We start from the raw sequence: 24418 nt of genomic DNA, 5'->3' as shown, positions 1-24418 counted from the left end.
GGCAGCACTGAAGGTGTACTCCACACTGACTCACTCATCACTCTGTGTAAGAACAGACCAGCTAAGACAGACCATAAGGTCAGACCATGTGCTCCCCCTGCACAGGGGTTTTATACTCTCCCCTGGTCAGGTGGTAGCACCTCTCCAATCACACTCCAGTACAGTCACATAATTGGATAATTACTTTCCCCAACTTAACCATTGCCTTTCCAGGCAGAATCTACAGCTGCAATTACAGTATATTCTCCAAGCATTATCTTCTGGGTGAGTTGGCAAGGCTCACCAGATAGATCCTGACATGTAGACGGCGCTATTCGCAACTAGCACCTTGCCTATACATTAGCAGGTGTGTTGCACATGCTCTGTATTCAGCCGTATGGCATTATTTTCAATGAAGAGGGGAGGTGTAACCCGTCCTCCTCTCCAGCATGGCTCACGTATGCCCTTCTGTATATTGTTCAAGTAAATGCATAACATTGTTACATGGCAGGTTTATATTCCCCCTTACGAGATGTGACATCAATAATGACATCAACAGTGTTACATTAAAAAAAATAAATACATTTTTTTATGATCAAAACGGTATATACAAAGTTGTGTGTTAACAACAATCATAAGTGAAAGGAGAGATGAGGATATGCAAAGGAGATCAAGCATAATATAAAACATGATAAGTAACATGATTACAATTGAGGTAGACACTCGCTCCTTCCAAACCAAGAGTGCATGTCAAATAAGTTTGCTAAGCAACCAACTAGTGGCTCAATTATTTAACTGAAAACATACATAAAAATTACCGCTATGTAAAAAACAGTCTATAGGCCGATTTGTTCTGCTGGTACTGGTTTCTAAGGGAGATATAATATAACTTGCCAAGAGTTTCATCGGCCATGGCACTGCCAGCGGCCATCTTGTTTAAGGGAAAATGTGCCCAAACTTGGTCGTAGAAGACACTGTGAACGTCCTAATTGTCATAAAAGATGCAGTACAAAACCATCTCAAATGCTTCTGGTGCAAGCACATCTGAGGGGGTACAGGAATAGACACTGCTGTGTAATCATTAGGCCCGAGACCCAGATTTTTTACAACCCTAGCAACGCCCATGGGTGTATTGCTATCTTGTGGCATCTCTCATTTATAGTGGCATATTTATGTGCTTCTTAACAATGCTTTTTCATATGTTCTCAAATTTAATATGAAATGTAATACTTTACAGCAGACAAAAGTTAATTCTAAGTCCCACTTCTTGGGCTGTCTCAGGACCCCCAAGGACAACACAGGATTGGGATATTCACTTTGAAACTTCACTGCAAAACTTTATCCCTATTTGATCTAGGATATGCCCAAATGTTCCAGGTCCAGTAAAATTAGAAACAGAATACATAATCTAAACTACATAGAATATGTAATACGTAGCCTACCTTCACCCTCTGGTTGGGTTCATGCTACTAAGTACACGAGCTCCAAACAAAGACCTTTCCATGTATCACTTGAACATTACAGGTCATGGGGTACATATACAAACAAAATAAGACAAAGTAATTACGAGTTCATATGGAACAAGGGCCCTGCTCACCAGAGTTAACAAAAAGGGATGAGCAGACCCTTCCAGGTTCAGATTTGCCAAGTTTGGCTGAACCAAATCCTGAAAGTTCAATTCGGATCTGGCAATGGTCATCGCCATCGGTAAGATCTGTGATAATCGGTAAGATCTGCGATTGGTGCTGTCACTGATCAAAGTTGTAACCCTTTAAATACTACCACTAAAGCCACTACCGGCATTTGCCTTAGGATTGTCACTCCCATCACATCATCAGGGAGTGAGGATCCTAGGAAAAATGACAGTGGGCCACATGTATCATAGTTTTGTCTTTCTGTGGTGAATTTTAGAGACATTTGGCGGCTCTTTTTTGCACCTTATGTTTGATCCTGTCTTTTTACTTGTGATACATGTTCAGTTTTTCCTATCCTGGCAGGCGCAAATTTTGGCTTCTTTTTGAGACTTTTTGTTGCAAATGTCTCAAATCCACATGGACGCAAGCCACGTGAGGGGGTTATATACAGGAGTGGACACTACTGTTAATTTGGGTTTTAACATGTTGCATTTTTAATGCATTTTTAAACCTATTACAACAGCTGAGGAGAGGTAATTTTCCTAATTACATTACTGTTAACATTTGAATTTACAAAATGCATAGTAAACGCAATGTTAACACATGCATTAACATGGCGTTTATATTGCCACGAAAATGTTAACAGTAATGTAATAAGGCAAAATACCTATCCTCAGCTGTTGTAATTTGTTTCAAAATGCATAAAAAATGCAATTAAACAGCTATTGGTGACCTCACCCTTGAAGTAACCAATACATTAAAAAAATGTTAATGCAAAAATTTCTGAATTTTGACAAAAGAGGTTACTGTGCAAAATTTTTAACATTTAAAGCATGCAAAATAATTCCATTTAATATGTTAAAATTGGGTCAATGAAAAAAAACTTCCTTTGCACCTGCCCTGGACCAGGTGCAGATTTGCGCCATAAAAGTCACAAAAATGGCACTAAAAAGTGAAACCAAAGTGAAAAGTTGCACGAAACATCTGGGAAACAATGATACATAAGGCGCACTGCACAAGGTACAGCCAAGGCGTACTTGAAAAATGACAGAGTAAAAAGTCGCAAAAATGCTGCAAAAACGGCAAAAGTCGCTAAAATAAGACAATTTGCCTAGCTGAAATAATGATACATTTCCCCTAGAGGTGGGTTGAGCCAGAACACTGGACCAGGATCCAAAGTCTGAGTTCGAACCCGTAATGTTGAGCACGGACTCGATCATTGTGAGTCCAGGTCCACTCATCACTACTTACAACCTCTGAAGTGAGAAGAATATTTATATTATACTGTATAATAAATTAAAATATCACATTTAACTCAAAAATGAAATTCTACATATCAAAGTTTATTTGTTTTCTGTAACAAATGAGGAAGTGTCAAGTTAAAGTCTGATGCATCTGCGCATAATTGTCTGTTCCTTCAGAAAACACAGCATCATTCCACTTTATGTCTTTTCATGATCCATGCCAATTACTTCTTCTTCGGGTAACAAGACAGCATCATTGTTTTATTAAGAAACTCAGGAACTAATAAATGTGTGGCAGCTTTGAAAATCGAGACGGGTGATTGTTTTATTTTCTATGAAAAAAGGAGGGACCAATGTCACCAAGCTACAGTCATAGGTAGTAATGACATGGTCTATATGAGAGACTACACCCAATCTTGGTATATAAGGGACAAGACAATAGTCACTTCCATTACACAACTTGTCTGAGCGTTACTTAGTTTTGTATCTCCCGTAAGAGGAACCATCATGTCTCACCACTCCATCCTTGCATCTTCTGGACACAAGCACTTCAGCTCTTGTTCTGTTGCTCTACCTAAACACTCCAGCTCTCACAGCATCTTCTCCCATTCTTCCAAGCACACAGGACATGGACACAAGAAACAACATTGCTTCAGCAGTGCAAGTGCCCATAATATTGGACACAAAGGACATAAGATATCGGTTGGAAGCTTTCATTCAGGGAAAAGTGGACATGGATCTGGGTTTGGCATTGGTAGCATTGGTCATGGATTTGGAGGATCATCTGGCTCTGGTGGAATCACCAATGTTACGGTCAACCAAGGTCTTCTTGCTCCTCTGAACTTGGAGATTGACCCAAACATACAGAGAGTGAGGACTGAAGAGAAGAATCAAATCAAAGGTCTCAATAATAAGTTTGCTTCTTTCATTGACAAGGTGAGAAATAATGACACATGTTTGTATACAGTATATGTATTAAGTGAAAAACACATAATTACAAGTTATAAATTGGTAGAGACAGACATGCATAGAAATTGAAAAATAATTGAAAAGGATGGCATGCTGGATTGCCCTATAGATATATAATTGCCATTAATTTTGCTTTTATTTTAATAGGTGAGATTTCTGGAGCAGCAGAACAAGATGCTGGAGACCAAGTGGGCTCTTCTACAAGAACAGAAGACAGCCAGGTGTCAGATTGAGCCTTTATTTGAGGCTTTTATCAGCAACCTCAGGAGACAACTGGAGAATCTGGAGTGTGAGAGGGCTCGCCTGGATGCAGAAAGGAACAGCATGGAAGGAACCGTGGAAGAACTGAAGAGAAGGTACTGCCATGGCCACTGTGAATGGTGGCCACACACTTTTATAGTTGTAATATTCATATGTTTCAGACTGCTGAAATAGCTTTCATGTATTTGACATAGCATTTAAGGATGCTAATTAACTAATGTAACTAGCCAATTAAAACCCGTATTGTCTCCAATGTTGTCACAACATGGTATGGGTCACATTAAAGCAACAATTTGTGATAAGGAATAATAGGTAGCATTCAGTAATTGGAGTATGCATTACCAAGGGTAAGATTCAATGCATGAATCTAATGCATCCTTGCATCCTGTATAACTGGAGTGGTGTCAAGCTACAAATAGCCTGAACTTACTACATAGAAATATTGTTAGAAATACATCAAGGAATGACAATGTAAGTCACCCACTTACACACTTCCTTGAAATGAATATAATAGACGGTAGGAAAATGTAATTTAGCTTTATATCTTAGTTCAACAAAAACCTATTTGCATATTTTTCCAGAATCGTCTATGGCTATAAGACTCCACATGCCTTAATTGGCAGTCTTTGTAAGGAGAACACTTGCTTCTCGATTATAGTCACGCGCTTCAAACCAGTTCCCTACGCTGTACTGAATAGACCCTACCAGGTGGAAACATTGCTATCTACAGTTGGGAATCTGTTCCTTCTGCAACAGATATACTGGTTAAAAGGTAGCTAAAAGAGGCATGGTTTTCCTTATCCCATCCTGGAAAAGTTATTTGCATGTTTTCCCAGGATCCCCTAGTGGAGCACCCATGGCTATAAGTCTCCACATGCCTACAAGGCGGCCATATTGGCAGTTTTCGTAAGGAGAACTCTTATCTCACCACATCTTAGTTCAGAAATTATTGACCCTTTTCTTTCTACAGATATGAGGAGGAAGTCAACAGACGTACAGCTGCTGAGAATGAATTTGTTTCTCTTAAGAGAGTAAGTGATGGAGAAACCAAGGTGGAGATGTTGAATAAGAACAAAGCAACAATTGCAATATACATTTTTTCACCTTCTCTGTAGGATGTTGATGCTGCTTTCATGAACAAAGCTGAACTACAAGCTAAGGCTGACTCTCTGACCGATGAGATCAACTTCTTGAGGACCCTCTATGATGCGGTAAAATTTCTGATACTTGGAATGTTAATGAAATGAATGGTGTGGTTGAAATGAATCGGGATTTATGATTTACATACATTTTTAGGAGATCAGTCAGCTCCAGGCTCAGATCTCAGACACCTCAGTGGTGGTGTCCATGGACAACAGCAGAGACCTGGACATGGACAGCATCATCGCTGAGGTCAGAGCTCAATATGAGGACATTGCTAACAGAAGCAGAGCTGAGGCCGAGGCCATGTACCAGTCTCGGGTAAGTTGAATATATATTGTATTCTGTTAACAGTTGTAAAATTGGTGATAAGTCAGTTTCATTATGATTGATACATCGTATTTATTTCTATTTTTCAGTTTGAGGACTTACGTATGGCTGCTGGAAGAAATGGAAATGATCTGCAGAACAGCAAGAATGAAATTGCTGAACTCAACCGAACAATTCAGAGACTTAAAGGAGAGATAGAGTGTGCTAAGTCCCAGGTATAGTCAACAAGTGTATATGATTTCTATAGCTGTCTTAGATGGTATGGGAATTACATATCAATAGATAAAGAATACCCTTAAAATAGTACATATTGGGGCTTATTTACTAAGGGTCCGCGGATCGCATTTTCATCAGATTTTTCAAATTTTCTTGGTTTTGCGCCACTGAAACAGGTATTTAAGTGGGGATTGTGTCACACGCGAACGGATTGTGAAGCAATTGCGCTGGCTTTCATGTGACAGAAACCGGGGGGCGGGTGGTGTCGGACAATCCAACTGATTTAGACTCAGCACGGGATTTAACAATCAAATTGTGTTGCTACCAATGCACTTACATACACCGGGAAGAAGAAGGTTAACTCCGCCGGACCTGAGCCGGGAAGCGACAGATGCAGGGAATCGGGCGAACAATCTTTTTGAATCATGACACAGTGCATTCTTGTTGGACAACGCACAGCGGGGATCGCAACAGGACCTGGAAAGTAAATGTGCCCCATTTGAAATATTTTATTTACATTTGCAATAATAATTTTCTCTTTCAAACTTTGCAACTTTGCAACTTGCAATTACAGCATTGCAGACCGTTGGTATTTGAGCTGTTAATTTACTGAGCTAATCCAGAAAAATTTCACCCCATGCTTCCAGTAACCCCTCCCACAAGTTGGATCGGCTTGATGGGCACTTTTTGCGTACCATTTGGTCAAGCTGCTTCCACAACAGCTCAATGAGATCTGGTGACTGGGTGGCCGCTCCATTACAGATAGATACCAATTGCTGCTTCTTCACTAAATAGTTCATGCAGAATTTGAAGGTGTTCTTTGGGTCATTGTCCTGTTGTAGGATGAAATTGGCTTCAATCAAAGCGCTGTTCACATGGTATGGCATGGCGTTGCAAAATGGAGTGATAACCTGCTTATTCAAAACCCTTTGACCTTGTACAAATCTCCCACTTAAACAGCACCAAAGCAACCCCTTAGTTGTGCAGTGCGGCCTCCCACTACCCTTTATACCATGGCTAGAGCCTGTTTGTGCTCTCCTCTGAAGGAAGTAGTACACACCGTTGTAGAAAATCTTCAGTTGGCAATTTGTCGCATGGAATGGCCTTCATTTCTATGAACAAGAATAGACTGTAGAGTTTCATATAAAAGTTATTTTTTTCTTTCCATGGTGAGAGTCTCATAGAACAAACAAATGTGATGCTCCAGATTCTCAACCAGCTCTAAGGAAGGTTAGTTTTATAGCTTGTCTAATCAGTCAAACTGTTTTCAGCTGTGCTAGCATACTTGAACAGGGAGAGAGAGATCAGTCATGACACACATAAAAGATAGAAAACAATAAATGAGTTATAAGTACATTGACATAATACTTTTTCTATAGCGTGCCGCCTTGGAATCTGCTATAGCAGAGGCTGAGGAACGTGGTGAGGCCGCTGTCCGAGATGCCAAGAATAAACTGGCAGAGCTGGAGGCTGCTCTACAGAAGGCCAAGCAGGACATGGCTCGCCAGCTGAGAGAATACCAGGAGCTGATGAACGTCAAACTGGCTCTGGATATTGAGATCGCCACCTACAAGAAGATGCTGGAAGGAGAAGAGCACAGGTCAGTCTAAACATCTAAGTTAATGTATCAATGTAAAGTCAGGGCAAAATATATAATATGTTACCGCATAACTACAAATCAGTGAAATCACCACAGTTGAAAATAAAAACAAATACATTTTTAATAATAGAAAAATATGTTAAAATTAATGTACATTGCCAATAATATTGTCATGGTCAATTTAAGTAGAAAAGGCAGAATTAAGTGATCCTGCAGATTATTAAAAACTACATACTGCACTTCTTTAATGTTAAAAACACAAATTTTATTGATTTAAATATATTCTTTCCTATTGATTTGCAGACTTGCTTCAGACGGCCATGTTAATATATGTAAGTAAATGTTATGTACATCAAGATAGTTTAATATGTATTTTTGTATGCAGCATATGCTATATACTGTATATGTATATACAGATCCATTTCTAGGTCTGAAGTCCTTAGTGGGGAAATAGTTCTTCCAAAGGCAGAAGAAATTACAAAAATCAAATTGCTCCTTTGTAGTTCCAGATCATAACAAATAACAATAGTAAGAATAGCTTTCAAGTAATTATCCTGAAAATCCGACTTGAACATAGACACTTTTACAGGCATTCTCCAGGAGGGCGACATACGGCATTTATGTTGGTTGATCTAATATGTATAGTGCGCCCCCACTCCCAACTCAATATTGACAAATAACAAAAAAAAATTTCAATTGGGAAAGAACCAATGACACGGCATCATTTACAGGATGTGAATACCTGCTGAAGGTACCATAAGTTCCCCTTCTATTGTAAATGTTACGCTTGTTTGGAGTTGAATCTTCATCAGTTTATCTCCCTGCCAGATAATGGATTTTGTTTTATATACTTTATTAACCACATTATGTAATATTTTTCAGCTGTTCTACACTCCAGCCATGGTGGAAAGCATCATTCATCAGGAAAGTCTCATGGTGGAAGTAGCCATCATCACCAACATCATCATAAGGGAGGATTCAGCTCCGGCAGCCACATCTCCATTGGCAAACATCACTCTAGCCATGGGCATGGGCATCACTGCTAAAGAGAACATATCATGTGTATTCATACGCAGTGAAGATGCTGTATTATATGTGCAGCAAGCTACTTTGTCTATGTTTGCAGTAGTGCGACTAGCCTGCTAATCTAGGATATGCAAACTGTACTGTATGTTGCTAATAAACCACGTGCGTCTTCTCTCACCAGTTGAAAGTGTAGTGCTTGATCATTCTGCCAAATGCAAGAATTAAGATTTTGTTCACAAATTAAAAGCCCTGAATTCGAGAAGTTTACAATGAAGTGTTGCCTTCTAAAGGTTGAAGGTGCAGGCCATCATTCCTTCTATGCCTGGGGCACACTTTAGTGCACACATATAGAGAAATTTAAGATCATACCAATGTTTTAGACTTTTTGGACCTTATCCATTCAAGAAATTTAAAACGATTCACTGGTGTATGATGTAAGCCATGTTCCTGGTCATGGCGGTTACATAAATAGGCTTAGACCTCTTGATATATCTGTCGGCAGCTGTGCACCCAGCTAAACAGCACCAGGACCTTGCAAAATTTTGTGTAAAAAACCTGAAAATGTTCACAGGAGGGGGCAGGAATGCCCCATGCCGGCCCACTCTGCCAGTGCCCATGCAGATACCACTGGGTTCTATTGTTCAATACCTTTGAATTCCTGTCCCTCAAAAAAGAACCTTTATTATTTAGGTTGTGTGATATTATTGTGACCTGGTAAAAAGTACATGGATTTGTGTATCTGACCAGAGGTCTCACTTTCACTTTCTGCTGTGAAAATGCCAACATGCACATCGCTATCATTTAAATATTGCCGGTGGCTTAGCCAGTAAGAAAAAAAAAGGGTAGATCGGCACTCACTGGGTCCGTTAAAATTCTTCAGCAATTTTTATTCATCCGTAATAAGGACAATACACATGACGGCATGTACAAAGATAAGGTGCTGTACACAGATTACATCTTACGCGTTTCAGACCATTAGGTCCTTAGTCATAGATATAATGGTGATTCGGACTCTGACTGATATACCCTGTAAACCGGAAGCTAAGGTAGCCACACAGGTGCTGTGCAATCTGTTAGTCCGAATATAACAATACGACTGAATATACAAAAATACATATAAAAACAACAATGTGAATATTAGTAATTTAAAATCAAATAATTTCTAACATTGAGACTATTGGGAGCAATACTATCTTTCATCAGTATCCAAAAACCCTCACGATTCAATAGCTTCCTTTTAAGGTTCCCTCCCCTTCTATCTGGTTTGACCCTTTCAATGCCGCTAAAAGAAAAACCACTGAGGTCCCTTTGATGTCTATAAATAAAATGTTTCGCCGCATTAGAAGGATTTCTTGCATCAGGATTGACCCCATTAAGATGTTCCCGTATTCTTGCATCACCTAATGGTCTGAAACGCGTAAGATGTAATCTGTGTACAGCACCTTATCTTTGTACATGCCGTCATGTGTATTGTCCTTATTACGGATGAATAAAAATTGCTGAAGAATTTTAACGGACCCAGTGAGTGCCGATCTACCCTTTTTTTTTCTTACTTTCTGATACAAGAGTGGAGACTCTCTTTGGATTGAGCACCTGGTGGTGAGCGAGCCTGAATTTTCCTTGGTTTTCGGTGGCTTAGCCAACAACATTTAAAGGGTAACATCCACAATTCCAGTGCTGGTGTTACCGGTGTGTGTGAATGGCCAAGCTTTCAGAAACTTCAACTGCCCACTCATCCCTAATCATGATGACTTCTGATATGAACAGGCAGGAGGCTGTAGTGCAAGCAATTTTATATCTCTCACACTCTGCACTTGTGCAATCAGCTAAGATGTGCAAAAACGTTTCCTGGAGTTACACTTTAAGAAAAATGTCTAACATTAATAGCACTTTACCCAAGGTTATGCACATTACACTCACCGGCCACTTTATTAGGTACACCATGCTAGTAACGGGTTGGACCCCCTTTTAACTTCAAAACTTTCTCAATTCTTCGTGGCATAGATTCAACAAGGTGCTGGAAGCATTCCTCAGAGATTTTGGTCCATATTGACATGATGGCATCACACAGTTGCCGCAGATTTGTCGGCTGCACATCCATGATGCGAATCTCCCGTTCCACCAAATCCCAACGATGCTCTATTGGATTGAGATCTGGTGACTGTGGAGGCCATTTGAGTACAGTGAACTCATTGTCATGTTCAAGAAACCAGTATGAGATGATTCCAGCTTTACGACATGGCGCATTATCCTGCTGAAAGTAGCCATCAGATGTTGGGTACATTGTGGTCATAAAGGGATGGACATGGTCAGCAACAATACTCAGGTCAACTGTGGCGTTGCAACGATGCTCAATTGGTACCAAGGGGCCCAAAGAGTGCCAAGAAAATATTCCCCACAACATGACACCACCACCACCAGCCTGAACCGTTGATACAAGGCAGGATGGATCCATGCTTTCATGTTGTTGACGCCAAATTCTGACCCTACCATCCGAATGTCGCAGCAGAAATCGAGACTCATCAGATCAGGCAACGTTTTTCCAATCTTCTACTGTTCAATTTCGATGAGCTTGTGCAAATTGTAGCCTCAATTTCCTGTTCTTAGCTGAAAGGAGTGGCACCCGGTGTGGTCTTCTGCTGCTGTACCCCATCTGCCTCAAAGTTGGACGTACTATGCGTTCACAGATGCTCTTCTGCCTACCTTGGTTGTAACGGGTGGCGATTTGAGTCACTGTTGCCTTTCTATCAGCTCGAACCAGTCTGCCCATTCTCCTCTGACCTCTGGCATCAACAAGGCATTTCTGCCCACAGAACTGCCGCTCACTGGATGTTTATTCTTTTTCGGACCATTCTCTGTAAACCCTAGAGATGGTTGTGTGTGAAAATCCCAGTAGATCAGCAGTTTCTGAAATACTCAGACCGGCCCTTCTGGTACCAACAACCATGCAACGTTAAAGGCACTCAAATCACCTTTCTTCCCCATACTGATGCTCGGTTTGAACTGCAGGAGATTGTCTTGACCATGTCTACATGCCTAAATGCACTGAGTTGCCGCCATGTGATTGGCTGATTAGAAATTAAGTGTTAACGAGCAGTTGGACAGGTGTACCTAATAAAGTGGCCGGTGTGTGTAGATTCATTTTGACAAAACCAACTTTTTTCAAAGAACCGAAAAGAAAAAGAAGAATTGAAAAATAAATTTTAACATGGCCAATAATTTCTACTTAAAGGAGTGCCTTTCAGTGGTTTACGCCTCCCATATGCATACATGGGCAGCCTATATTTATGACATTAAAGTAATGCTACTAAATTCTGGTGAGCGTAAATTATAATGTCCATAACCAAGGGCTTAACTACAGGGGTATCTGCCATAGCAGTTACTATAGGGCCCACATTGTCAGGGGGCCCGGCCACTCAAACTGACACACTAAAGAATGAAGGATTGTGCAGTATAAGGCTACATTCACACAAACGTATTGGGGGGGGGGCGTACATACGGCCGACGTATATATGTTGTATATACGTCCTTCATACATGGCAATAGGCGCACGGTGCACCGTACCGTTCCATAGCCAGGAGAAAGATAGGACAAGTCCTATCTTTCTCCGGAATACGACGCCGCAGACCATATATTACTATGGAGAGAGGCGTGGTGAGCAGGGTTTACCCCCTCCTCATCTACCCGGTGCCGATGTATGCCTGCCGTGGCGGGCATACATCGTGTGGATGTAGCCTCATACTGTATGTGTATCACAGTGCACATCTTTAGTATACAGCTGAGCTCAGAAAAAAATTGTAGGTAGAGGACAGGGCAGGACTAGGAATTTCTCACCTCGACTTCCTGCTGTCTTTTTCCCCGTGTAGTCAGCAGCTACTGGGATGCATAAAGTCATATCTGTGGCCTCTGACACTGAAGTAAATTGACAACCTGACTTTGAGCATATACATATGTGTGTAAAAATATATCAATGTGTATTTGTGATATGCTGAATGTGTGTTTATATGTGATGTGCATATGCTGCATGTGTGTATATGGTGTATGGTGTGTGTACATACTGCATGTGTGTGTATATGCTGTATGTCTGTATATGGTGATGTATGTATGTGTTTTATGTTGTATGGGTGCATATCTATTTTGTATAAACTGTATATAGAAAATAGATATGCACCCAAAACAATTAGCCAATTTTATTGCAAAATAAACATGTCTTTTTATTAAATACACAAATGGACAAACAAAGCATTATCGCAGGTAGATCACTTTGGAATAGTGTAGAATCAAAAAGGAGCATAAAATTGTGGAGTGGTAATATAAGGAAACAATTCAACGAAAGAAATATGTACTTTCGTAAGATCAGCTCACCACATTATGCAGACAGTCCTCAGTTTCCCGACTCCAAAAGCTTCAGCACGGATAACCTTGGCCACACGTGCCCATGGAGCAGAAATCACAAAAAAGAAATATCCAGCTGAAAGAGTCGGTTGATAAGTAAAAATTCCAGGTTTTATTTAATCAATTTGAAAAACGACAATAAACAGCACAGCATGTAGGACGGATAAAAGGACATGAAGGCTACAAGCCTACGCGTTTCAGTACAAGACCTTATTCATTCCAATAAAAGGCAGCAATAGGTAAATTTTACCACATATTTACATGACAAATTTATGAACTTTGAGACTATGTATAAGGTCTCGAATTTGGTATCTGGCTGTTGTTCGAAAAGTGCAGGTGCTTACTGCTAATTTTGTAATAGCCTCATGCTTAGTATACATACAATTCCATTAAATCAGATATAAAGATATTGAAACATACCTGAGGTCATGGTTCCCCTCCCATCTACCACGCTAAACTTCCCCGACACGCGTTTCAGTGCTAGCCTTCGTCTAGCCTTACGGTGTATATGGTGTACATGGTGTATGTCCAGGGCCGCTTCTGCCATGAGGCGAGGTGAAGTCCCCGCCTCAGGCGGCAGATAGCGGACCCCATTTAAAAGCGGCATTTTGCCGCTGGTAGCACGGACTTGCCAATGGCTGGCAGGTCCGTGCCACCTGTAAAATAAATTACATCGCCGCCTTCAAGGCGGTGATGTAATTTATAGGCAGAGCGGTGCAGCACATCGCGACTGTGTGCACCGCTCTGCAGGATACAGGTCGGCGTGATGACGTCACCACGTGCCCGTGCCGACCTGTGTCCCTTCACAGAGGGCTGCTGGCTGGAGGAGATGAGGGAGCTGTGTGGGAGCACGGAATGGTGAGTGCAGCAGGGGGATCGCTAGATCTTCCTTCCCTCTCTCATAACGATCTGTGTCCTCAGGACACAGATCGTTATGAGACCATGTACAGGGACTGCTTTCCCCAGCAGTTGCTTCACCCTCCGGGAGTAGAAGACTCCCGGAGGCTGAAGGCTGAAGGACCTTTGATGATGCAATGGTCACATGACCTGCCGGGGAAAGCAGTACACACACAGAGAGCTGCCTGAGTGAGGTAAGGGGGAGACATGACAGGGGCCAGGGAAGAACATGGGGGACTGTGTGTGGGCACATTACTTACTGGGGGGGCTGTGTGTGGGCACATTACTTACTGGGGGGGCTGTGTGTGGGGCACATTACTTACTGGGGGGACTGTGTGTGGGCACATTACTTACTGGGGGGGCTGTGTGTGGGCACAGTACTTGCTGGGGGGGCTGTGTGTGGGCACAGTACTTGCTGGGGGGGCTGTGTGTGGGCACATTACTTACTGGGGGGGCTGTGTGTGTGGGGCGCATTACTTACTGGGGGGACTGTGTGTGGGCACATTACTTACTGGGGGGGCTGTGTGTGGGCACATTACTTACTGGGGGGCTGTGTGTGGGCACATTACTTACTGGGGGGGCTGTGTGTGGGCACAGTACTTACTGGGGGGGCTGTGTGTGGGCACAGTACTTACTGGGGGGGCTGTGTGTGGGCACAGTACTTGCTGGGGGGGCTGTGTGTGGGCACAGTACTTGCTGGGGGGGCTGTGTGTGGGCACAGTACTTGCTGGGGGGGCTGTGTGTGGGCACAGTACTTGCTGGGGGGGCTGTGTGTGGGCACAGTACTTGCTGGGGGGGCTGTGTGTGGGCACAGTACTTGCTGGGGGGGCTGTGTGTGGGCACAGTACTTGCTGGGGGGGCTGTGTGTGGGCACAGTACTTGCTGGGGGGCTGTGTGTGGGCACAGTACTTGCTGGGGGGGCTGTGTGTGGGCACAGTACTTGCTGGGGGGCTGTGTGTGAGGCACATTACTTACTGGGGGGGCTGTGTGTGGGCACATTACTTACTGGGGGGGCTGTGTGTGGGCACATTACTTACTGGGGGGGCTGTGTGTGGGCACATTACTTACTGGGGGGGCTGTGTGTGGGCACATTACTTGCTGGGGGGGCTGTGTGTGGGCACAGTACTTGCTGGGGGGGCTGTGTGTGGGCACAGTACTTGCTGGGGGGGCTGTGTGTGTGGGCACATTACTTGCTGGGGGGGCTGTGTGTGGGCACAGTACTTGCTGGGGGGGCTGTGTGTGGGCACAGTACTTGCTGGGGGGGGGCTGTGTGTGGGCACAGTACTTGCTGGGGGGGCTGTGTGTGGGCACAGTACTTACTGGGGGGGCTGTGTGTGTGGGCACATTACTTACTGGGGGTAGCTGTGGGGGTAATTACTGGGAGTCTGTGGGACACATCACATTGGGGTTGTATGGGGGAAATTTTGGGGGGTTGTATGGGAGACATTACTGGGGGTAATTGTGTGGGGCATGTATACAGCTGAGACTGGATACAGGTGGTGGGGGAGCTGAGACTGTATACGGGGTGTGGGGGGGTGTAGGCTGTGTATACAGGGGGGTAGAAGAAAGGCTGTGTATACAGGGGGATAGGGGAGAGGCTGTATATAAATGGTAGAGAGGAGAGACTATGTATACTCGGCTGTTCATTATTGGGGGAGGCTAAATTAGGGCACCTAATTGAATTACTGTATATGCTCTAATTTGGGTGACTAAATGATGTTTTATGTTGAGAATAGTTTGTTCAGTCATGTTGTGAGGATAATATATATTGGAATCACAATCCATTATACTGTAAGTGACTGTGGTATTTTTAGGGGCGCCATGGGGAGTTGTGCTGCATGGAGTTGAAGACATTTCTTTGTGAATTTGGAGGAAAACCAAGGCCAGAAGAAAGTGTAAAGAAGTACCTTCCCGATGGAGTAGATGGTCACCTGTAAGGTACTAGAGGTCACTAATATCTGTGACTAATGACTACTAGTGTGTAAGGTAGCATCATCAGGGGCACGCGTACATGGGGGGGGGGGGGGCAGCATTTTAAAATTTCGCCTCAGGCAGCAAAAAGGCTAGAATCGGCCCTGTGTATGTCTGTATAAATAGTGTATTGTGTGTATAAATGGTATGTGTGTATATGCTGTATTTCTGTTTATGGTATTATATGTATGTGTTTTATGCTGTATTTGTGTATATGATGTGTTTATACTGTGTGTGTAAAAATGTAGAAATGTTTGTATGAATGTATAAATGTGTGTGATTGTATAAACATGTATGAGTGTATAAATATATATATATACTTTTTTATTTTTAAAGGTATGGGGGCCCCATTCTGCTATGGGGTCCAGTCTCTCCTAGTTACGCCTTTCCTATAACTTTATGTGGTGACCATGTGTTTTCAAAGAAGGCAACAAAAAGTTATAACGTTGGTTTTCATAGAAGTGACTTAAATATGTTTATAAAGATTAAATTATCCTTTAGGTTTCTCTTCTATAGGATATATCAATTTAGAACCCATATAATTTCTATTATAGAGCATTATTGCTTTTACTTTGATTGCAGCTAACTAGCATTAAGGGTCATTTATATACATTTTTATATGTTAAATCTCCCAATTCTCTTATTTGATTATTTTTTCAAAGTTCTCATTTTGAAATGTTGCAAATTACACCCAGGTTCATCCGCTGCCCTTCAAAGTGCAAAAAACGGAAAAATATGATCCAGTTTATTACATCCAAAAATGAACAATGAAATAAGTGGAATTAATGGGGCATATGTATTTAAAAAGAAATCTACCATCACAATCCAGCATGGATAAACCAGGGACACTTACTCATAGATCCAGGCACTGAGACTATGGTAATCTTCTTATATTTGTTATCCATGACCTCCTTCCTTCTAATATCCACTTTTAAAATTATGCTAAGGAGCCAGACGGCTCTTGGGGCATTATCAGAGCTCCTCTGTGCTGAAGCTTCACAGGCTGTTTCACTCCAAAATCTCCAAAAAGCACCCCCCCCCCCTCTACCAGAGCAGCAAAGGACATTTCAGCAAACAGGGGGAAGGGGAAAGTGTTCCTGCCCAGTGTAACAGCAACAACAACTGCATAGAAGAGTTGTTCTGTTAACACCCTCATAGCCCTTCTGGTTCATTAACATAAGTTTTTAAAAGTTGATTTTATAAGGACGGAAGCCATGGAAAACAAATATAAGAAGATTACCATAGTCACAATGCCTGGATCTATGAGTAAGGTTTATCATGACGGATTTTGATGGTAGATTTCCATTACATCTGACCTTGTGAGCCTGCATTTTTCTGCTGTTCAGATGTGTCTTAGGCTACATTCACACGAACATTTCAATGTCCTATCTTCTCCCCGTGTACGGAGCTGTACACTGTATCGCTCCGTGTGCCTATTGCTGTCTATGGGGGACGTATGTAAGGCCTCAAGCTTGCAACCGTATACATGTGCCCCATACATGCATGTAAATGAACCCTTAGTGTATTTTTCCTTGCTAATAAATCTGAAATTTAAGGAGTTAAGGTTTCTATTGCAACTTTTTAAAAACAAAGTCATTAAAAAGTTCTTCAGAAAGTAATAAGTAACAAACACCTTTAAGCTAAAAAAAACCTGCCAAAAAAATCGACAAAATTGAGTTCTCTAATGAAGTTTTTTACATCCCATTTGAGGTTCTATAATAACAATCAGAGAGCTTTAATGAACATTTACATTCAGGATTCCTGTGCTTTATCATCATTCAATCAAAGTGTCATCTACAGGTTTAATCAACATAAAATAACTGGAGATGCTTCTAATATTTTCATGACTTTATAACTACTCTTAACACAATAAATTATGATTCAAGTCTGAAGCTTTTATGCTATTCAGTTATTCACTGGACTTAGTAATGTTAGCCAAAGTAATCAGTGATCTATCATGATCTAAAATTTATCAGATATCTATTGCACTTTGGTGCACACTTGGTGCAGTTTGCTTGTGTAGTGTGCAGGGTGTGCCATATTCCTAAAATGTAGTGCTCGTTCTATATGAAGCTAGTGCCCCCTGCCGACAGTGAACCAACTTTTTTTAGTGCACCTTCAGTAGAGTGTGCAACACAATTCTGTTGGACACTGCACAATAAATGTGGCGCAGGCACCGACTGTGCGCCGGAACACCCCTTTATAGTGCAGCCACGACACAAATGAGTCGCATGCAACAAATATGTGGTGCTTACACTTTATAAATACATGTGTAAGCATATTGCACTGAAAAAAATGTGCAAAGTCAGACAAAAAACTGGTGCAGGGGCTTAAACAAATGTGGGCCATTAAGTAGATCCTAGAGTCATTAATTAAGGAGTGGGTCAAGACTTAAATATTATCAGGACACACACTTTGGAAATCTGGTCCATTGACGTCTCAACACCTCTTCTGGACCAAGTCACTAGCAGCCAGCCAAAATTTTCAGAGCAGAACACTGGTGGGTGGAAGGGGAGGAGGAAGGTGCCTACTGGAAAAGGTCTTGTAGCTTTTATGTCTTGATGGTTCAGAGCTGCCCGGTGAAATCAGAGGGCACAACATGCTATTACTGATTGGTGAACAATTACAGTGGAAATTAAACAAATATTTTTATTATAAAATATGTATATAATAAATATATAATAAATACAGTATTTATACAAATATCATAATGCTATTTTGTGTAGCTACCATGGACATTAATAAAGATTGCTTCTTAACCATGTCCCACTTGTCAGATACGTTTACAGCTATGTCTGTTCCTAGATATTTTAACAACATGACCCTTACTGTGGGTAGCATAGATTCAATAAATCTTTCAGCACTAAGAAAGATGTCATCAAGGGATGCACAAACAAGGAATAAAAAAATCGAATATAAAGATATTATGGAACTTTCTATCTTTTTCCCGCTTTCCGTTTTGCTCTCCAGCAACTAATTGTTCATGACATTATTGCTCATAAAATTGTTTAATAGTTTTTCCATCCATCCGCCCACACTCTTTGAATCTAACATTTTTAAGAGGACGCTTTATTACATACAAATGATTGTTTTATTTTCTAAGAAGCAAGGAGGATCTGATGTGGCCAAGCGAGAATCATATGTGTTAATGACAGGTTACATTTCCATGACTACTCCCACTTTTAGTATAAAAGATCAAGCAACTGTAAGAACAACAGTAACGGCCATCTGAAGGTGACTGAACTACTGCACTTTACATCCTCTGGGAGAAAAACCATCATGTCTCATCATCATGTCTCCACCATCACCTCCTCTGGACACAAGAACTTCAGCTCTTGTTCCGTTTCCTTACCTAAACACTCCAGCTCTCACAGCATCTTATCCCATTCTCCTAAGCACACGGGGCATGGGCATAAGTCTAAGCATTGTTTCAGTAGCAAGAGCTCCCATAATATTGGACATAAGGGACACAAAATGTCCTTAGGAAATCACTCTGGGAAGAGCGGACATGGATCTGGATTTGGCATTGGTAGCATTGGTCATGGATTTGGAGGATCATCTGGCTCTGGCGGAATCACCAATGTTACGGTCAACCAAGGCCTTCTGGCTCCTCTGAACTTGGAGATTGACCCAAACATACAGAGAGTGAGGACTGAAGAGAAGAATCAGATTAAAGGACTGAATAACAAGTTTGCTTCTTTCATTGACAAGGTAAAACATGTATACATTTATTGTTATACTACTAAATAGAGTACTATACATGGATAGTTCTTATCTTTGTTATGTAACTGCCATACAGGTTAGATTTTTGGAACAACAAAACAAGATGCTGGAGACCAAGTGGGCTTTTCTACAAGAACAGAAGACAGCCAGGTGTCAGATTGAACCTCTGTTTGAGGCTTTTATAAGCAACCTCAGGAGACAACTGGAGAACCTGGAGTGTGAGAGGGCTCGCCTTGAGGCAGAAAGGAACAGCATGGAAGGAACAGTGGAAGAACTACGAAGACGGTATTTTATAACTATCGTACATATATGGACATTGAGAAAAATAGTTTCGTAGGAATAAAGAGTAAACTGTAAGAAGTTTACATTGACCTGCCTACATAGCAGCCATGCATCTAGATGGCGGAGCATGTGACTGCATCCTCATAAGTCGCATATGAACAATATATGAACAGTCCCATACATCACCACTATTAAGTAGATCATAGGCATTAAGATGGACATATGTAATAAATAGTACAAGTAAACACCCAATCAATTAGGGTGTCACAAGTCAGAAAATGCCATCGACGTGAATTTAGGGTCCTTTGCTAAATATATGACATTAGTATTCTCATACTGCCCATACTCAGTTTGGCTATGTTTTCAGTGGATACAGGAGAATGGGTACTGCCAAACTACTTTCATGTGGATGATTGTAAATACTAGATGCACAAAGCTTTAGACAAAATAATGTAGGTCATGCCCACTTGTCCCTTTTACCGATGCTAACTTTCGTGGGAGGCCCCAATCATGTAAGATATTACATTGCCTTATCAGGGGTATAGTGATAGAAGCTCCTGTTTTCAGCTTAAAAGGGTTAACAATATCGTTGCATTAACGTCCTTTGACTTCAGTTTATTTTCTTGCTCTAGATGTAAATAAAATTTTGTAGATCTTGTTAGGGCTACATATTTTAAGGAGGATGGGGGGCAATTATTTCAATATTACCACCACCCTGTATACAATAACGCTAACCTGAGGTCAAATTGTATTGTTTTTGTATAAGAAAGTATACAAAGCCATCAAAAAAATTAGAAATTAATTTACCTCCACAGATATGAAGAAGAGGTCAACAGAAGAACAGCTGCTGAAAATGAATTTGTTTCCATTAAGAGAGTAAGTGATGAACCTCAACTGCTTCCTGAGACAACTTTAATATCAGAAATATACATAATATAGTTAGAAATATACATGATATAATCAGAAATATACATGATGTAATGATGCTATTTCTTGAAATTTGTATGATAGGATGTTGATGCTGCTTTCTTGAACAAAGCAGAACTTCAAGCCAGGGCCGACTCTCTGACCGAAGAGATCAACTTCCTGAGAACTCTATATGATGCGGTAAGAAACATATTACCCCTGTTTTCAGGCATACAAGCCATAATAAATATATTATGTCTTGCATGCCTGAAAACAGGGGTACCAGCCGTTATTTAGACGCAATTAGCCGCAGTCTCCTAATAAATTTTGGCAATTGCTGGGTTTTGGTGATATGTATGACCTACATTTTTTTATCTATATATTTTCTCCAAAATACTTTTTAGAGATCTAAGTAACGCATTGATTTTTTACAAAATATATACAATTTTATAACGTTTTAGGAGATCAGTCAGCTCCAGGCTCAGATCTCAGACACCTCAGTGGTTGTCTCCATGGACAATAGCAGAGACCTGGACATGGACAGCATCATCTCTGAGGTCAGAGCTCAATACGAGGACATTGCTAACAGAAGCAGAGCTGAGGCCGAGGCCATGTACCAGTCTAGGGTAAGTTCAAACTGTGAAAGGGTAAATTTAAAAGAATATACATCAATTGCCTATTCTTATTACAATGAGCTACATGCATGACCTATTATGGTTACAATGACACAGAATGGGCACTTCATTGAGGGTCATTTATCTTAGAATTTTCTCTTTTTCTTCACAACTTTTTTTTGGTACATTTGATATATTTATGTCTAAATTTGTGACTTTTCCAGTAGCCTAGCAAAGTTAGCCACATAAGAATTTTCCAGTATTGTGTCTTTAAAATCCAGATGTGAATGTATGAAAAATCCCAATTTTTGTGCAAATCGTGTTCAAAAAATCGCAACTAAACTCCAGTTCTGACCAGGTGTATGAAAAAAATTAGAAGAAGTTGCAGAAGAGTTTGAGACTTTTGTGCGACTTTTTATTAAAAAGTAGCAAAAACCATAGACTCAGCTGCCTGTTATATCAACCTCTAAGATTAAATTAAACAAGTCCAAAACCCAGAAAAAAACAAGAAAAGACAAACACAAATGTTGGGACTAAAGATAAATAATCCCCATTGAGTCCTTGGATCAAACATAGATGTTATAGAAACTCCCATGTTAGAATAAGATGTTCTAACCATTGTTATAAGTTTATCAGCACTAAGAATTGGTCAATGTATGAAAAGTTGTTCTCAAAAATGTTTTGTCAATTTTTGCGCATAGTTTGAAGACCTGCGCAATGCGGCTGGAAGAAATGGAAATGATCTGCAGAACAGCAGGAATGAGATTGCTGAACTGAATCGTACAATTCAGAGACTTAAAGGAGAGATTGAATGCGCTAAATCCCAGGTACACAACCTTTTTCTAAATGCATAGGTGGGGTTCTATATATTATTGATTGTTACTTGCACATTGAATACATATCTGTTTGTGGGAAAGATGATCACATTTGATTCTGAAAAAATAAGAGGGTAAGGATAACTGAATATCCTTTATTGAAAATATTTTTTTATTTTTAGCGTGCGGCTTTGGAATCTGCTATAGCAGAGGCTGAGGAACGTGGAGAGGCCGCTGTAAGAGATGCCAAGAGTAAACTGGCCGAACTGGAGGCCGCTCTACAGAAGGCCAAGCAGGACATGGCTCGCCAACTGAGAGAATACCAGGAGCTGATGAACGTCAAACTGGCTCTGGATATTGAGATCGCCACCTACAAGAAGATGCTGGAAGGAGAAGAACACAGGTATGAATATCTGTTGACCGATCCTTATGTCATTGCTATCAAATCAGTGAAAAAATCTAAAGGGACTTAAATGTTCCCAAAGGAGATTTTGGACTAGCAATTTTTATGTGGTCCATTGGGCAGTAGATGAGTCCCTGGTTAATAAGCAGATGGCTAAATGCCCTCCTCCACCACAGCAGTAATATGTGGGGAAGGTTGGCAGTGATTGATCGATTACAGTGCAGCACCTCCGCTTAGTAATTGAAGCAATGGAAATTCCCATGCAAATTCAAAGGTTACATAGAATGCTAATTATTACAGAACTCCAGGGTAGGAAATACTCTTTATAAACCCTCTTAACGTTGAATGAGAATTCTAACTCTGGACAACCTCCGTGACTACTATGAAAGTGTCATAGAAAATGTCTCAATCAACACAATTCAGTACATATTCTGTAGTTTCAACATAATTTTTAAATCTATTTTAATAACAACAAAAAATGATTTATTTTATCATTTATTTCACAGACTCCATTCCGACGGTCATGTCAATGTCTGTAAGTATTGTCCAGTGAATATCACATATATTTTGTATAGTTTTAGTAGTATGTCATACTAAAAAAACTTTACTAATGGCAAATATTTATTCATTTTAGCCGTACTCCACTCCAGCACTGGAGGAAAACATTCAGGATCATCGTCCCACGGTGGACATCATCATCATCATCATGGCCATCACCATCATCATGGCCATCACCATGGGGGATTTAGTTCCAGTAGCCATATCTCAAAATCAAAGCATCATTCAAGCCACGGCCATGGGCACCATTGTTAAAGTGCAACAGTTATCACCAGCAAAATTCAAGCTTTCTATGATTCTAATAGCCTCTTTCTATTGTCTGGGTTGCTTAAGCAGTGTTGGTTTTATAACATGAGTTCAAGGGGTATCTTTCATGATAATTCTCCCCATCTGTAGACTAGGAGAGTCACATTTTTTTCTCCACTTAAAATTAACCCAAAGAAATACTATCCACTAAGAAAATACAAAATTAATACATTTTTAGTTGATTGAAATCACATTGAAATCTATGTAGATGACTAAACCCTCTCCATTCATAGTAGTTACAGCATTGGCCCTAACAGAAAGTCCCAGAGATGAGACCAACTTCTATGATTTGTTCATGGCTTAAATTTCTAAGATTAGGGTAACACTTTATGTAGGTCATTTTAGAAGTAAAGTTAGAAGAATCATTTCCAACCACTTTAATTTATTTAATGTCTCCACCCAAGCCTCTATGCGTTGGTTGAGTTGCCGCTCTGCAGTAAAAGTGACAGATCTTGTTGCTGCTGTTCTGTGGGGAACCCCTGAGCAAGGGAACCCTTCTTTGGAATCACTAACCTGTAGAACATGTGTCTTCTTTATGGTAATATTCTTTGTTATTCGGGTCATTTTTTTCTTTTAATTTCAAATACAGTAAAGTTAAACTCAAAATGGGAAACCCATATGGTAGCAAATCCTATGGCAGAATGATGCTGTCCTACCATTGTAAAGTTTAGTGGGAGAACTGGTTAGACAGTGAAAAGTTGGGTATTGAAGTGTAAGTGTTTTTGTCTTTTTTTTTTTGCAATAAAGACTATGGGGCAAATTTACTTACCCGGTCCATTCGCGTTCCAGCGGCGGCTTCTCCGCTCTGGATTCGGGTCCGGCCGGGATTTAATAAGGTAGTTCTTCCGCCGTCCACCAGGTGGCGCTGCTGCGCTGAAAGTAAACTCATCGCGCCGGAATGCACCGAGCTGGACCAGGTGAAGGTAAGCGGTCCTTATGCGACACATTTTCGGTTTTTAAATGCGGCGGTTTTTCCGAATACGTCGGGTTTTCGTTCGGCCACGCCCCCCGATTTCCGTCGCGCGCATGCCAGCGCCGATGCGCCACAATCCGATCGCGTGCGCCAAAATCCCGGGGCAATTTAAGTACAAGCGGCGCAAAACGGAAATATTCGGGTAACACGTCGGGAAAACGCGAATCGGGCCCTTA

The 24418-nt window shown here is 41.1% G+C and overlaps 2 protein-coding genes across 2 annotated transcripts; both read left to right on the top strand.

Annotated features, from left to right (window-relative positions):
- The first annotated feature begins 3326 nt into the window (after window positions 1-3326).
- Window positions 3327-8594, top strand: LOC140116482 (keratin, type II cytoskeletal cochleal-like). Its single transcript, XM_072132997.1, has 9 exons — window positions 3327-3793; window positions 3974-4182; window positions 5058-5118; window positions 5203-5298; window positions 5384-5548; window positions 5647-5772; window positions 7153-7373; window positions 7677-7705; window positions 8256-8594. Exons 1-9 carry the CDS (start codon window positions 3365-3367, stop codon window positions 8417-8419), a joined length of 1500 nt encoding a protein of 499 aa, XP_071989098.1. The 5' UTR covers window positions 3327-3364; the 3' UTR covers window positions 8420-8594.
- A 10302-nt stretch (window positions 8595-18896) lies between these two features.
- Window positions 18897-24016, top strand: LOC140117652 (keratin, type II cytoskeletal cochleal-like). Its single transcript, XM_072134583.1, has 9 exons — window positions 18897-19373; window positions 19462-19670; window positions 20483-20543; window positions 20679-20774; window positions 21035-21199; window positions 21889-22014; window positions 22185-22405; window positions 22912-22940; window positions 23040-24016. The coding sequence occupies exons 1-9, from the start codon at window positions 18942-18944 to the stop codon at window positions 23216-23218; spliced, it is 1518 nt and encodes a 505-aa protein (XP_071990684.1). The 5' UTR covers window positions 18897-18941; the 3' UTR covers window positions 23219-24016.
- The last annotated feature ends 402 nt before the right edge of the window (window positions 24017-24418 follow it).

This window comes from Engystomops pustulosus, chromosome 2, assembly GCF_040894005.1.
Source record: "Engystomops pustulosus chromosome 2, aEngPut4.maternal, whole genome shotgun sequence".
Lineage (NCBI taxonomy): Eukaryota > Metazoa > Chordata > Amphibia > Anura > Leptodactylidae > Engystomops > Engystomops pustulosus.
Note: the sequence above shows the minus strand (reverse complement) of the source record. Positions and strands in the feature narration are given on the sequence as shown.

Coding starts and splice junctions, on each gene's coding strand:
- LOC140117652 (XM_072134583.1), top strand. CDS start 18,942: ATGTCTCATCATCATGTCTCCACCATCACCTCCTCTGGACACAAGAAC. Junction 20,775..21,034: donor TGAGAACTCTATATGATGCG/GTAAGAAACATA, acceptor ATAACGTTTTAG/GAGATCAGTCAGCTCCAGGC. Junction 22,406..22,911: donor CTGGAAGGAGAAGAACACAG/GTATGAATATCT, acceptor TTTATTTCACAG/ACTCCATTCCGACGGTCATG.
- LOC140116482 (XM_072132997.1), top strand. CDS start 3,365: ATGTCTCACCACTCCATCCTTGCATCTTCTGGACACAAGCACTTCAGC. Junction 5,299..5,383: donor TGAGGACCCTCTATGATGCG/GTAAAATTTCTG, acceptor ATACATTTTTAG/GAGATCAGTCAGCTCCAGGC. Junction 5,549..5,646: donor AGGCCATGTACCAGTCTCGG/GTAAGTTGAATA, acceptor TCTATTTTTCAG/TTTGAGGACTTACGTATGGC.